The 16123-nt window shown below is 35.6% G+C and overlaps 1 protein-coding gene across 1 annotated transcript in view; it reads left to right on the top strand.

The window, feature by feature from the left end:
* LOC129952828 (protein dachsous) overlaps window positions 1-16123 on the top strand; it is a 232028-nt gene that overhangs the window by 178971 nt on the left and 36934 nt on the right. Inside the window, exons 5-8 of the mRNA XM_056065679.1 lie at window positions 2551-2729; window positions 3599-4405; window positions 14137-14719; window positions 15572-16074. Coding sequence (XP_055921654.1) covers window positions 2551-2729; window positions 3599-4405; window positions 14137-14719; window positions 15572-16074 — 2072 coding nt within the window. The remainder of the gene's footprint in view (window positions 1-2550; window positions 2730-3598; window positions 4406-14136; window positions 14720-15571; window positions 16075-16123) is intronic.

The following is a 16123-nucleotide window of genomic DNA, read 5'->3' as shown; positions in this document are numbered from 1 at the left end:
TCTTTTTTGTGTATCATCATCATCTCTGGACCCCTCAACTCTCAAAAAAAAAACAACAACAAATATCTTCGTTTATTTTCTGCAATTTTGTGTTTCGTCAAATAAATTGCTTTCAGTTGAGTTCGTTGTTGTCCCGATGCGACGCACGATGTGATGGTCTTCCTCCTCAGAGTCATCATCTCACACACAAATGAGACCAACGAATTTCAAAAAATTAAAAAAAAACCTTATTCCTTTTGGATTTTGCAAGTTTTTAAATTTAAGCCGCTTTTTTCAATCGAAAGAATGAAGTGAAGTCAAGTGACCAAGACCATCATCAGCTTCTTTTTGTTTGCTTCATTTCTGTGGAGGAGCATTGTAGGCATCGGACACATCAGTTCAATGATTTGGAAACTAAAAATCTGCACTTTTGAGGGACAGGATGGGAATTTAAATATTGTGCATTGTTTGTCTGACATTTTGGGTGAAATTTCAAGAGGTCCAAAAAGCAAAAAAAGAACGCAACTGAATAATGTTGATTTTAGACCAAAAACGTTGTCGGCTTGGGTTTAACTTGTGCCTTGCTGATGTTGGACCAAAAGGAGATTGTCAAAAATCTTCGTTGATGTATGCAAAAAAGGATCTCTCCGGGAAGCATTTCTTCTTTTGACATCTCAGAGCATATACCTGCTGCTTTTGTGTGTGTGTGTTAAAGTTCTTGATGGCACAGATAAAGAGAAGACTGATACAAAAAGAAAACGGTACCATCCTTCACCACCGTCGTCGTTCGTCGTCGTCGCCGTCATCGCTCTGGTCGTTTGGTGAATCAATTTTAATGATCTTTCAGAAAAATGGCTCCCACATCACATATCACCATCAGCACACACAACACACATCGTTTGTTTGTTTATTTGAATAAAATGAAAATTGTATTTTTTCGTGCATGAAGCCATTAGGGCTAAAAGTTGAAAAATAAAGACCAATATACAAAAAAAATATGGCCGCATTTCTTCCATCCATCGTCATTGCCAAGAAGATTGACCCAAACCATCATCAACCGCAGAAGAATAAATAAAGACACAAAAAACGAACAAAACTTAAAGAAATAATTGCTTCATTCGAAGTTATACTAAAAAATGCAAAGAAAAGATTTTTTTGGTTTGAAAAGTGATGAATTTGAAGAAGAGAGACATATTTCCAAGAAATACCATTGCGGTGGTAATCAGGAACACAACACACAATTTTTTGAATTTAACTTTGGCCAAAATAAAAGAAGATTAAACTGAGATAATTCGAAAGGAAAAATAAATACAAAAAAGAAATCTTTCAATTGTTATACTTAAGTTAATTTTTTTTTCTTTTCCATTTCAATCCAAATCGGTGTGATATAAAAGTTTAATTGGAGTTGAGTATTTTTTGATGTAATATGAACTCAAATTGATGCGATCATTTTCGATTTCTATAGAAATATTTATAGTAATGATGCTTGGTGATGTGAAACTCTGATTGAGAATCATATGACACACCTCATTGGATTTTATTTAAAAACACAAACAATAATGATTAAGTGTAAATGGCGCCCAATGCAGAACACTTTCAAGTTTCTTTGCTCTGCTTGCATTCTTTTGGAAACAAAAATAAAAGGTTTAACTAAGCTCATTATATCATTCATGTACCTTAAAGATGTATTCAACAGTGATTTATGTAGAAAGCGTTTTAAATAGAATATTATGATTTAGTTGCAGAAAAAAGTCATTACCAAAGCTACAGTACATTTTTCATATTGATTTTAGTACAAATGGCTCCCAATATGTAACATTTGTATTTTTTGGTCTTACCTAATTTTGGAAATGAACATTTATGATTTAAATACAAAAAAGATAAAAAAAAGCTTATTTCTCAAGTTGAATACCTACAAAATAAATGTTATTAATATTGTGTGTGAATGGCGCCCAATGTGGAGCGATTCTGATATTTTATTCTTTAATTGGTTAGTTTTTAAAACAAAAACTTGTGATTTTACTGCAAACATGGTTTTATTAAAACACAGATTTCGTTATAGTTTTGTTTAAATGGCGCCCAATGTGGATGCCGACTAACACCTTAAATAAACTCAATGCTTCACTTTTGTACTATATCAACATATTCCAGAGAGATTTAATTAAAATGGCGCCCAATAAGAGAAGCTTTTAATGTTCTTTTATTCGATTTCATGCTCGTGAAAAGTAAATCGTTTTATTTAATTGTACATGTACAGAATCAAATTTAATAATTAGTTTTTGTTCTTAAATAACATATACCATAAACCATAGTGATTTTGAATAAATGGCGCCCAATGAGAAACACTTTTAATGACCTTTTCTTCAGTTTCTTAGTTTTCGAAGTTGAAACTTATGAATCATTTTTAAAAATAGGAAGCATTAAGCTCAAAACTTCATTTGTGTACCACAGAAACATATTTCAAATAATGATACGATAAAGTGGCGCCCAATGTAAAACATTTAAGCGTTTTTTCTTATTACTTTCTTGCCATTCATTATTTAAACATTTTGTCTACATTTTTTTTTACAGGAAGCCGCAATGTTGTCACTTATTCCATCTACACTGGTGATCCTGATGATTACTTTACCATCGATAAGAACTCTGGTGATATTCGAGTTGCAAAACCATTAGATCATGAAGCCAAACCACAAATTCTACTAAACATTCAAGCTAAAAGTGGTGATCCACCAGCTTATGGACATACTCAGGTAAGTAGCATAGAAGTTCTTTGAACTTGCTTAACTCTCGGATGAGAAGAATATATGATTTAGAGATAGCTTCAAAGCAGGTACCTTTATCTCTTCCAATCTTTTTATTTTTTGCTTTTGTCTTCTACAAGACATCAAAATTGTTCAGAAATAAATGAGAAACAAACAAGAAAAACAAAACAAAAACGTTTTTCTTTTACTAAACTCTTACAATAGAATTTATTCCATTTAAATTCAAAATGTAAGTCCACCGAGATTGAAGCAATTTCCCACCATGAAATTCTCTGAATTGTGGGATGTGACTTCTGCTTATATACGTACTTATAGAGAAATACGTTAAATAAGGAGTTAAATAGCTTTGACTCGCTCGCTTTCTGCTGCCATCGTCATCATCATCATTATCACACAAACGTGATACAAAACTTTGTTTAACTGTTGCCCTATGGAGCACCTCGCTTGGTGGATCTCCACCACACTGACCATGAAAATAAACAAAAATACAAACGAGATCTCGAAGAGAGATGCAAAAACTCAGACAGAGAAGACCAAAAGCTGAAGAAAAAGAAGAAACAGCACAAGTTCCTGGGTGGACCCATCCCGTACAACCAAAGCCAAATCCAGTCGAACCAATCCCAATCCCAAATCCGTATCCAATCCTAATTAAAATACTTAGGACGTATGTTAATTAAGCAATTGTGTGCGCAATTTCTTGCATTGGATTTCGAGGAACTGTTGTGGCCATTTTGTTTTGATTTTTGTTGTTGTTTCTTATTTTTTTTTTGTTTTTGAAAAACGACTCACGATATTGATTTTTTTTTAATTGTTCGTTTGTTTGTTTATTTATTTTTCGTTTTATTTTTATTTCGTAGGTCAACATCGATATCGAGGACGTTAACGACAATCCACCCGAATTCGAGACAAGTATGGTCCGTATCTCGGTGCCAGAGAACGTCGAACTTGGTGCGCCACTGTATGCTGCTCACGCCCGCGATAAGGACTCTGGCAAAAGTGGCATTGTCACATACAGTCTAACAATGATTGGTTCAATGCCATCACATCTGAATGTGACAACGGCAGCAGCAGCCGCAGCAGCCATGTACGGTGGTTCATCGATGTTTATGTCGCCAGGACCGGCATCTGGATCTTCATCATCGTCATCAGTAGCATCATCGCTGACATCCTCGTCCTCATCGTCATCGTCACTTTTATCATCTCTAAATGGTGGTGGTGTTGGTAGTGGAGGAGCTGGGGCAATGGGAAGACTTTATTCCATTCGAAATGGTAATCACAATCAAATTGGTTCTGGATCTCAGCAACAATTGTATGGCATGGGTGCTGGTGGTGGCAGTGGAAGTAGTTATCTCCTGGCGGCCAACTCATTGCCACTAGACTTGCAACAGCAGCAGCATCATCTAGTGCGGCCATCTGCCATGAACCAAGCTCAACTGTTTGCCATCGATTCACGTTCCGGACATTTAACATTGTCACGACATTTAGACTACGAGACATCACAACGGCATTCGTTAATTGTCACCGCAACCGATTCTGGTGAACCACCATTATCGGCTAATTTAACTATTCTCGTCGAGGTACAAGATGTTAATGATAATCCGCCGGTCTTCGAGCGTAATGAATATTCAATTAAGGTGTTGGAATCGATGCCGATTAACTCGCAGGTAAGTCAAACTATACCTATCTTTTGTTTTTGTAAGTCTCTCAGCTTATGCAAGATCTTCCTGGACCCCTAGTTTTTTTTTAGTCTTGCTTTCTTCCTAAAAGATACAAAAACCAATATTGTACACCGAAAAACCTTACCTATGTAGGTCTTTTGGCTAAAAGAAATGTTGTTTTTGTTGTTGTTGTCGTTGTTCCTGAAATGAAGCCTCTCCTTTGCATTTACTGATTTTTCCGGTAAGATAAGTGGACAATCTTCATACTATATTATATGTACCTCCTCTATGCCTATATGATGCAAGTCTCGCTATAATACAAGTGAACAAGAACTAATGACATACATGCGGGGGAAGAGTGTTTATGTTTATGTTTTTTTTTTTTCCTAAGTTTAACTCTCGGGTGAGTGACATCGATCGGTGAGAAGTAGAAAAATCACTTCACTAATGAACGTCACGAGAAGAATATTTTGCTTGGCTTTATTTTTCTTTTTATTTCTGATTTTTTTCTAAATGACCTGAATACCTATTTCAAGGATCCTGAGAAAATATTTCTCATTTCTTGTAAAGCTTAGTGAGTGATGAGACTTTTGCTTAAGGAGGGATAACATGAGCCATGGGATCAGAACAAATTAACGCAAATTTCAAAGCTTTGGAATGAAGTAGACTCTAATACCTCATAAATGAGCTATTTTTGCTATGTTTTTCTTAGAAACTATGGACCGTTAAAATATCTTGAAAGTGTTTGTAGAATCAAAATACTTTTCATAAAATTCTCTACACAAATATCTTGAAATCAATGCTTTCTATTAATCCACATAACTTAAGCGAAGACAAATACCTAGTAAACGATGAATTTTAATACCTCTTATATCATTATACCATGCTTTATGTAAAAAAGCTTATAATTTCCTTCAAAAACTCATAAGAGTAATATGGTAAACTTGTCCAAATAAAGATTAATTCCAATATCTCTCAAACATAAGATACAAAAAGAATGTTATTGAAATATCTCTCTTTATCAAAATGCAAGTGTTATCAAGTTCTTCTTCACCAAATAATTATTTCTAAAAATATAATTTGTTACCAAAAAAACTCACTTCCATAACAAATACATTGCTTTACCTCTCTAAACGTATTATTACGATCAAAATTTGTTCAGCTACAATACCCTCATTTACTTCGACCATTTAGATTATTTTTTCCTCCTGACAAAGTTTATCATTATAAAATAAAACACATAACTCATAAGTCATCCCATTATATACAAACTCTTTCAAAAAAAAAGCCGTGAATAAGTCAAGTGTTTATTGTTGAAATATCTTCTAACTTAAAAATTCATCTAATATGAAAATTCATAAGGTGTTGAATGCTAATATCTCTTTAATATAAATCAAAAAGAAGAACTTTTTAAAAGCTACAAAGCTACAAAGCAAATAAAAATAATTTAAGTATTACTACTTACTTACTTAAGGTGGCGCTACAGTCCTGTGTGAACTAGAGCCTTACCCATCAAACTTCTCCATTAAGCTCGGTCCCTAGCTGTCTTCAGTTTAGCTTTCCAAGTTGGATGGGGTCACTTTCCACTTGTGCGCGCCAACTGATACACAGTGCGAGTGTGGATTCGAAGACTTTCTCGGCCGGAGCATTGGTTTTCAAGCGCTCTACGTGAGCCAGCCATCTTAGCCGTTGTATTAAAGTATTAGTACAATATATTACATTGAAATTACTTTTTAAATCGATAAATTGCCATATTTTTGTACACAAACAAAATAGTTTGTAATAACTCGTCAAGAATATAAAAGATTTTGCATTATAAAATACTTTGCAGTCGTGACTTCTTTCCAAAAATAATTTTTCATCAATTTTTAAACAAGAATTTTGTCAAGAAATCAGTGGAACAAAATATCTCATAAGTTAAAAATTACAATAACTCCAAAAATTAAGGAAAAACAGAGGGATATTTAGTATTCCTTAGAAGGTCTTAGCTTCGAATTAAAGCTTTTTCAAGAGATATTAACGAATAGAGTGACCTTTGTATTAACTAATTTCTTTTAAACTCAAATTTGGTGGGTTAGGGAGTTTATGTTCAATACGGTCATTAATTACGATTAAACAATCAATGCACTCGTTGACTCTCTGACTTATTTTAGCACACCGTCAATGCATTGACTTTCACTTTGACATGACTTTTGGAGTTATTTGACATTTATTTTGACGTATTTAGATTTTCTATTTCCAGATGTTTCTTAAAAGCTCCGAAATAGTAATTTTTCTGTTAAAGTTCAGATTTTTTGTAGATGTTTCTTAATACTTCGTGAGAATTTTTCAGATTGCAGATTGCCAGGTAGGAAATAAGTTTCAGAAACTTTTCACTTTGTCGAAATTTGAAACTTTTGTTCATCTTTTACTTTTATTGCATACAAAAGAAGACAGCTTATATATGCATTTCCAAAAAAAAGTAACCCGTGGCATGATGGTTAGTGCGTTGGACATATCTACAATTTTGTTTACTTTGTATTCATTTGGATTGCTAACAAATCACTCTTGATGTTTAATTGTTTTTTGTTGTTGTTTACTTTGCTATTTGTCAAAGTAATATCTTCTGACTGGTGACTTCGTCGCTGCATTTGACTGACACGTTATTTCGCTTGTTCAATTTGATACTTCGTTTCATGGTAATCATTTCATTCGATATTTCTCTTTTTCGAGTCATCAATTCTATCGGACTCGATTATTTTTTCAGTTAGATTGCCTAATTCGTTGGTTTTATGATCTTGTTCGTTATTTTGTACTCGTTATTCTGTATATTTTGGCTATAATTTTGTTTAATTTTAATCTAAATTTTACTTACCATATTTCACATTTTGTCAATATGATTCCTATAATAATTGTCTTTTTGGTTCGTTAGTTTGGTTTTTCGCATTCGTTGTTTTCTTTTTTTAAATGCATTCGTTACATTGTCTTTAACTGTTATCATGATAAATTACAAACGAAAAATCCGACTAGTGGACCATTTTAAACTGTCAGTGTGGGAAATTTAAAATACCATAGCCCGTTTTGTAGCTTATGCTTTTAAACTCCATTAACATAGGAGATTATCCAGTTGTTCCCAGAGTTAAGCTTTTAAACTGTTTTCAACTCGAATCCATTTTCATACTCAAAATGATTCTGCGAACAAAATTAAACTTTTATTCTCAGTTCTGTGATGGCTAATTTTGCCTAATCGCTTATGACCTCGACTTCTACTTTTCATAAGTTCTCTCTCCCCAATTGCTTACGGTATAAATCAAGTAACGATTTAACCAAAACTTGTCAGCCCCACACAAATTGTTTATCTATATGAAAAACGTAGGTTTTTCCAAATCTATACAATCCAAGCATAGGTACATGAAAACTAAACCTGCATTTTGACCAAAGTCAAAAGCAAACCAAGTTAGAAGTTCCTATACACAACTATAGACCAAGTTTTTGAAAAAAAAATCTCCTATGTTGGATGAGGGTCAATGAGGGATCACCAGAAACGAAGTCATGCGCGCATTTGAATGCGATCACATCCGTTGCTTGCATCATATTATATATAAAGCACACATATATATAGACACAAAAAGAACGGTTCCCGTTGCTCAAGAGTATGTTACCAAACCACGATGCAGTGGCGGGCGGCGAGCGGTCCAGCGGACAGACATATTCTACATTTCATTACTTTTATGACAGTATTTAGTTAGCTCTATAGAACTAGATACAGTATGTTTGGCAAGAGCATATAAAATCAAAAAAAACAACCATCTACAAGATGACTTAACATCAAAACAGGGTAACACAAAAAAGACTCATAAGCTAAGAAAACTGAGGGAGATAGTAAAGCAGGGAGAGAGCGAGATAGAGAAGGAAGAAAAAGACCGATTACCAACTGACTTGGGCATTTCTGCATAAATTCGTTTAGAGGTTACTAGAAAATGTGTGTCCTGAATGGCGGCGGCATTAGTATCAACATCCGTCGTCATCTTAGTCGTTTTTGTTGCTCCCGCTGAATCCGTTACACATCCCAGAGACCAACCAAAACGACAACGATGAGTTTACGACAAAAAGACTATATGACCGACTGACAGACGCAGCGACGACGCGACGGATAACGAAAAGGAGGACTCGAATGACTTCAACGACCGACTACTCCGTTGACTCTGTTGACTACGACGACGGTAACTATGACGACGACATCGAATGCGCAATGTTAGTTAGCTGCAGCTTGGCCTTTTTTGCCTATAAGACGAAACATGGTCTTTGGAATATTTTCGTTCTCTTATTTCAATCAAGGCGAACCGCAAGCTTATACTATAATATGTATGCTAAAGCGCGCTTCCTAGATTCACATGATTGTTGTTTTGTTTTTGTCCCGCGCTTACTTGGCTTGTTTACTACTATCTATCCGCTGCTGTCGCGCTATGGCACAAGAGCAAGAGCTACAAGGTACCTATAGGTATTTTATAATGGAGCTTCTCATCTCTTAGCTGATGCTGTTTTTCTCTGATGCTAAGATGCTATTGCTGCTGCTGCACAATTTCTATACAAATCGTGGTTACAACTCCATCAAAGGCTCGTAACTCATTTACATATACCTCCGCTGCGCAGAGTCAAGCCAGCAGCTCAGTGAGTGTATATACTGTCTCCCGATGACAGAAGAAATGGGACGAAATATGGCCATGAGGAGTTTAAAGAGCTCTTTGGAATATGCCTGAAGGAAAGTAGCAACCAGCAACAACAGCAGCAGGAGCAGTTAAAACACCAGCAATATCCAACAAAAACAAAAAATAAGAAAAAAACAGGGAACGACAACAAAAAATGACAGACAAAAAATTAACCAAGTTAACCGAGACCCAAAACAAGCAAGCGGTATGCGCTCAACTTGGCGGCCAACGAAAAAAAATCCTATAACCAGTCAAGCGGTCATACACTCTAAACGGAATTTTCAACTTATATCTACTATACTTCCCCAATAACATTCTCTCCCCTACTGTCACTGCATCAGCTTGCTCATCTACTCTCTCTGTCTATCTTGTTTCACTTGTAGGCTGTGCGGTCTGTACAAAAGTTTATTGTCTTGCAAATTGAGGGTGGCTTCTGGCTTGAAGCAACATAAGCATTAGGCTGTTTTTTCACAATTGGTTTATAAAATATTGCCTACCTCCTTTGAGGAAATTAATGTGAAGAGGGCCTTAAGATAAAATATCTTCTATACTTCAAACTATTTGACAGATGACAAATTTAGGAATTTTCTTTTGCAATTTTTTTTTGTTGTGTTTGATGAGGAAAAACTTTGAAGAGTAAAAAAAGAGATATGTTGAAGCTGTCAGGTTTGACAGAAAAGTGCAACTTTGTATTTGATCTCATTTAGGGAACAAAATGTTCTTATTCGGCATTTTTAAGAACTGTTTTTCAATGTTTGCAGTATATCTAAAAAATGTTAGGCTTGAAATTAAATAAAACATTTGTTTCCGTTAGGCAAACAACTTATTAAAATGTAAGCATTGTTTTTGTATTTTTTTCAAATTTCTGGATGATAAATTGAATTCAAATTATGTCGATATGAGCATATGAATTTTAGATCTTTTTCGAAAAAGTCATTTTCAAGATTTCCAATTGCAATTTTTTGAGCATTGTTCGCATAATACAAAAAAATATGTTGAAAATATTGAAACAAATAAATGTTTAGAGTTATAAAATTTTGCTAAGAATTTCTTTACATAAAATTAATGAATTAGGTGGCGCAACAGTCCGTTAAGAACTAGGACCAAGTGCACTATTCCTGTGTTCGAGTTATGTTATCAAAATACAAATAGGGGAGCCTATCATTTCGAGTTGGATGTAAGAGCACCCGCCCAAATATGGACATTTCTTAGACGAATAATTTTGTACAAGTTTTTGAAATGATATCACATGATGAAGCTATTTTGAAAAACCGAAGTAGCAATACTCAATTAAATTTCGTAACATTTTATTTTGAGGGAATTTTATTTTAGAAAAAAAATTTAGAATTTGTAAAAAGAAATAATTTTTAAGGTTTTTAATAGCGGTTCAAGAAAAAGAAACATTTTTGGGACATTACAATACTATTAAATATGTTAACTATAGAAATTTTAAAACTCTAAGAAAGGAGAGGCTTTCGAACTAAATTCAACTCCGTCGGAATTTTTCCGACGAGTTGAGTATTCATACGAAAGTTATATACGAGTAAACTAAAAATAATGATGAATTCTCATTTCAACACCCTTTCACACTAAATAAATAAATAAATGAGGTAGCTAACAGCTCAAAAGAACTATGGGCCTATTTATTCACAACTCCCAACCATTATATTTTAAAATTAATGGAAATAATTAAGTCAAAAACGTGTTTTTTTTAAACTTAGAATTTTAAACTTTTGAAATATTACATTTAAAAAAAAATGTTTTCAAATTTATTTATGAACATTATCCTTTCAAAGTATGCATTTTGTTAATATTTCTACGAAATTCTATAAATCAAAAAATTTGGATGAAAGTATCAATCATTTTCAAAACCTGAATGAAAACAGTTCATCTGAGAAATTTCTTTGAATCTGCCATTTTTCTTAGTTCATTTAGTTTCTCACAAAAATATGAACAGATAAATTTTCTTGACTCAATAATGTTTGACCTAAAAATAGAAGAATCCAAGATAATCTAATAGTTAGAAAAAGGTTATATAAAATGGTCCTGAGATTTTAAGTGATTCAATAATACAAAATTCTTTTGAAAATTCTAATTTGAGTGTTTTGTCGATCTGACATTTTTTTTTTCAACTAAAACTAACACTCCAGCTACGGCCCTGGATAAAATTCTTTCGATAAAACATGAAAAAAAAGAAGTTCAAAAATTCGATCTTAACTTTTATGATGGCTTAGGCCACGGTGCGGCGTTTAGTATCTGTATGCTGTCTTGTGTTCTGTTAGGCCCCTTGGGAATATTTCGAGGGCAACGTTTGAGTCAAATAGCTGACAAGGCGAGTTTAGTTTTAGCGAAACAATATGTCGCGCAGACTTCCCCAATAGTCCCTTTCTTCCCTATGGAGAGAAAAAGAACATAACTATTACCTCACAGCCACACAATTATAGCATTTAATGGTCGCATGCAATGATGGATTTTTATGCATTTTCGGTGAGTAAAACGATTTACTATAAATGTCCAGTTTCGTTGCGCGTATAGCTCATTCATTAGTCATTCGAGCAGCAGCAGCGGTGGCGACGGAGGACCACGACAACGTTGATGACGATGTTGGATGATGATGATCATGATGGAGGTTACTTTGGTGGTTATGCGGCAATGATGATGATAATGACGCGACCACGAGAGTACCACTAAACCACAAAAGAGCCCGTAAAAATAGTAAAATGCTTTTATATGTCTCGTTTACGGTCACTCCATTGCTCTCGAGCTCTACAGCTCCAGCTCTAACTCTGGCTCTAGTTATAGCTCTGCTCGAAGAAGCAGATCAACAAAGTCTTTACTTCTGGGTTCTTTGGGGGCTAAGCTATTATATTATGGCATAAAAGAACGAGAAGTTGAAGAAGTAGTGGCTTCTGGAAAGTTGTTTATAGATATGCACATTTTTCTTTAGTTCTTTGGTTTTTTGTTTTTGTATTTTATTGAACGTGAACTGAGTGATGTTAGGTTGGCATTCAAAAGAGAGTGCGAGGATATTCTGCCTTTAGTGCCTTTATACGGGAGCGAGATATGTAGAAGCAAAACGGTTAACTGGTTTTTAGAATTTCCTTTGTTATAGATTTTGAAATGTGGAAAATATGAATATAATGTTTAATTCAGTTTAGTTTTTCTTTTTTTTTCTCTTTGCTGGTTTTTTTTATGACAGTATTTCTATGCGATGGGGTATACATAAATACGGGACTATGACGGAATAGGGAAGCTTTCAAAATGAAAATGATCTATTGTGGGAATAAATGCGTTATAAAGGAGGACATGTAACAAATAGATGGAGTCTTGATGTACATATTGGAAGGATATACATATACAAACACAGCAATGTTATGGAAATTGGACTTAAGACTTATATAGGCTTAGGATTAGGCTTAAGATTATAGGAAATAAAGAAAAAAACTATATGGGTAGGGTTTTTGACATGAAACATCATACATTGTTGCAACTTACTTCCGTATTTTATGCCATAAATATTATAGTCAAGTTACAATACAAGTCAATTATATTTTTCTTCAAAAGAAATTCTAAGACATTTGTTCCACGAAATGTCAGGCCTTGACGACAGTTAAAAAGGGTTTTTCTACAAAATGTTATATTTGGCAAAAATTGAGTAATCCACCACCGTTTTATATATTTTATTGTTTTTCCAGTATTTTTTTTAAAATAATCTGGTGAAATAGCCAGTTGTCCTGCCCTTCAAACTATTCCACTGTTATTCACGAACCTGCAGGAATTCACATCACTTAACTATAAACTCAATTTTAAACGTGTTGTCAAGTGAAGAGATTCTTTTTTTAGCCGCACATTAAGAATGTGAATAAACAATATTCACATATTTATTTCATATTTCAAATACTTAGACCCATATCATTTTAAATGGTTTTAAGATAGACATGATCCCATCTTTGCAATAATTAAAATATCGGCATGCCTGTCACTAAATTACAGTCTAAGACGTCCATGTTTGATACTTTAATATTATGAAATGAAGGAAAATTAAATCAAAACTAATGAAAATATCACATAATTTGAAATCATGTATAAAAAGTCACGTGAATCGCATTGCGAGATGTTATCACGTACAGTTCTTTAAATGTCACTAAGTAACAACAAGAGATAGAGTTACTGTCAAATTATAACAATTGAAACAAACCATCAAAAATTTTAAAGTCAGAAATTAATTGAAATTACAATTTGCTGTAATATTTTCAAATAATAACTTCACAACAAAATGCCGATTAAGACAGCAGAGATGTCATTTCATTACATTTTGCGATGGCAAATGACAGATGTCAATAATTTAAAGTTTCAGTAGCGAACACGTCAAAAAAATAAATCGCAAGATATCAAACAGCCCTAAACCACAATCTGAGATGTTAGGTAACTAAATATTAGAGAAAATAACAAACCACAGTACAAGGTTATACTCGTATCATCACTAAATCATAATCAGTGACACGAACTGTCATTTAACCACATTAACTGTGATTAAATGACACAGATTTAGTTGGCAGAAAATGTCACACTTAGTCGCAGGTTAATTCTCAGCAAAAGAAAAAATGACAGACGTAATTTGATCATTCTAGATGTCACGTAATCAAAATTAGAGCTGTCAGATGACTTAAGATATTCTGTAGATGCCAAAGATCCCAGTTTCAGATTGCAATTCTCAATACAATGCAATTTGGAAGAGCTGGTGGTAGAAAACCAAAGTGACATTGCAGATGTCAATAAGTTACAATACAAAAAGCAAGCAATTAAAAGATTTATGTATTTTCAACACATCAAACGTTTCAATTATCAGGGGTTACATTTTTCCAACATGATGTGTACTTACGTTACTCCATAATTTCCCTTTTCAAGTAAACAAAGTATTCACAGACTTTTGAGTGATCTATAGGGATTCTCACCGTTTTCATTTCCCTTTTAAATTCATTTTCTAAATTTGTACAGTTTAAAAAAATCAGAATTTCATTAATAACATTTTTACTCATTTCCTTCCAGATTCTCCAAGTGACAGCCATCGACCTTGATACCGGCAACAACGCCCGCCTCACCTATCGTCTTACCGACTCTAATGGCAACAGTAGCGGCGATAAGAAATTCCTACAACCATCCAAAGCAAATCTAACCATTCCCCTCGGCAGCAGCAGCGGTGCCAACGCATCATCAGGCCTCCGTTCATTGGCAATGATGGCAGCCATCAAAGGTGTAACAAATGCCCCCATTACAGCAAGTTCCGATCCAAATCAATTATTTGGTATTTTCCCGAATAGTGGTTGGATTTACCTGCGTGGCACACTCGACCGTGAAACGCGTGATCGTTACGAACTCACGGTAATGGCCAGTGACAATGGTACACCGTCAGCTCATGCGAAAACACGTGTCACTGTCAATATACTCGATGCCAATGATAATGATCCTCGATTTGTGCGCAACACCTATGAATTTGCCATTGAGGAGAATATGCGACGTGGTGCAATAGTTGGCACCGTTTCAGCTACTGACTTGGATCTAGATGCTAATGCGGCGATACGTTATAGTTTGATACCGAGCAACACCAGCTTCCAGGTTAACCCAGTTACAGGTGAGTTGATGCCAATGTCAATATTCTTTTGCGTCTCTTTTCGCTTCTCAATCAAGTGTTTGGCAATGGCAAGCAAGCTCAGCAAGCTGCAACAAGCAATAGACCAGCAGCCTTGATGAATATTTAGATTTTATGCAAATAATGTGAGGTACAGAGAGAGAGTTTAAGTAGTGCAAGCAGTGGCATGGCAATAGCAGCAGCATCAGGCAGAAGGAGCAGGAGAATTGTCTTTCTAGAAACGTTGAGCTATGTATGCTGGAGCTTATTAGCTGCGGCTTTAATTAAATTAAACATAAAAATGCACATTAAAGTAGTGGTCGGACGGGCCTTCCGTTTGAGTGTGTTATTTTTTCTATGCCACAACTCGGTGACTGACATTTGACGAGAGAGGTAAACACGGCAACAGGAAGCACGGCGACCAAAAAACGGCCGTAAAACATCAGGAAGAAATAAATCGATTTTGACCGGTGATGGTCATTGATTTGCATTCGATTCTACCATCAGCTGACTGACCACATAAAAGACGCGGCGCGTCGGTCGGCAGGGAGTGGTTGTGCACCATGAGTTGAGTCCCAGCACCAGAGCCAATAAAATGAATGCACGAACTAACCTAGTTCTGAATGCGAATGCTAACCTGGCCGATCGCGCGCTACATCAATCAATCACGGATGCCTGGCCATCAAGTTGCTGGCTGCCACTGCCGCTGTTGTTGCGACTGCTGCTACTGCCAAGACATCAAGCTCTCAATCTCCATTGCCATTGCTGCGCTGCTGCCTGCTAACGACACGATGCGATATTCCAAATAGTTTGTTACAATCTCTTACTATTTTTTGCGTTTCATTTTATTTGCAGGCGAAATCATCACCCGCGAGCCGTTGGACCGTGAAACGCGCTCCCTTTACGATCTGGTCGCTGAGGCCCGCGATCAGGGCACACCGTACCGCAGCGCCCGTGTCGCAGTGAAAGTCATGGTGACTGATGTGAATGACAATTCTCCGGACATCGTTGATCCGCAGGAGGATGTGGTCAGTGTGCGCGAGGAACAGCCGCCCGGCACCGAAGTGGTACGAATTCGTGCCGTCGATCGTGATAATGGCCAAAATGCATCGATCACCTATACGATACTGAAGAGTCGTGACTCAGACGGCTACGGGCTATTCTCGATCGATCCGAGTTCGGGCCAAATTCGCACTCGTGTCGTATTGGACCACGAGGAGCGCAGCATCTATCGGCTGGCGGTGGCCGCTACCGATGGTGGTGTGCCGCCGAAGCAGACTGTACGTTTGTTGCGTGTCGAGGTGTTGGATTTGAATGACAATCGGCCGACGTTTACCAGTTCCAGTTTGGTCTTCAGGGTAAGTACTCGAACTGCATATATATGTATATAAAAGAACAATTTTCTTC

This window comes from Eupeodes corollae, chromosome 3, assembly GCF_945859685.1.
Source record: "Eupeodes corollae chromosome 3, idEupCoro1.1, whole genome shotgun sequence".
Taxonomy (NCBI): domain Eukaryota; kingdom Metazoa; phylum Arthropoda; class Insecta; order Diptera; family Syrphidae; genus Eupeodes; species Eupeodes corollae.
This window is presented reverse-complemented; position numbering and strand designations above follow the sequence as displayed.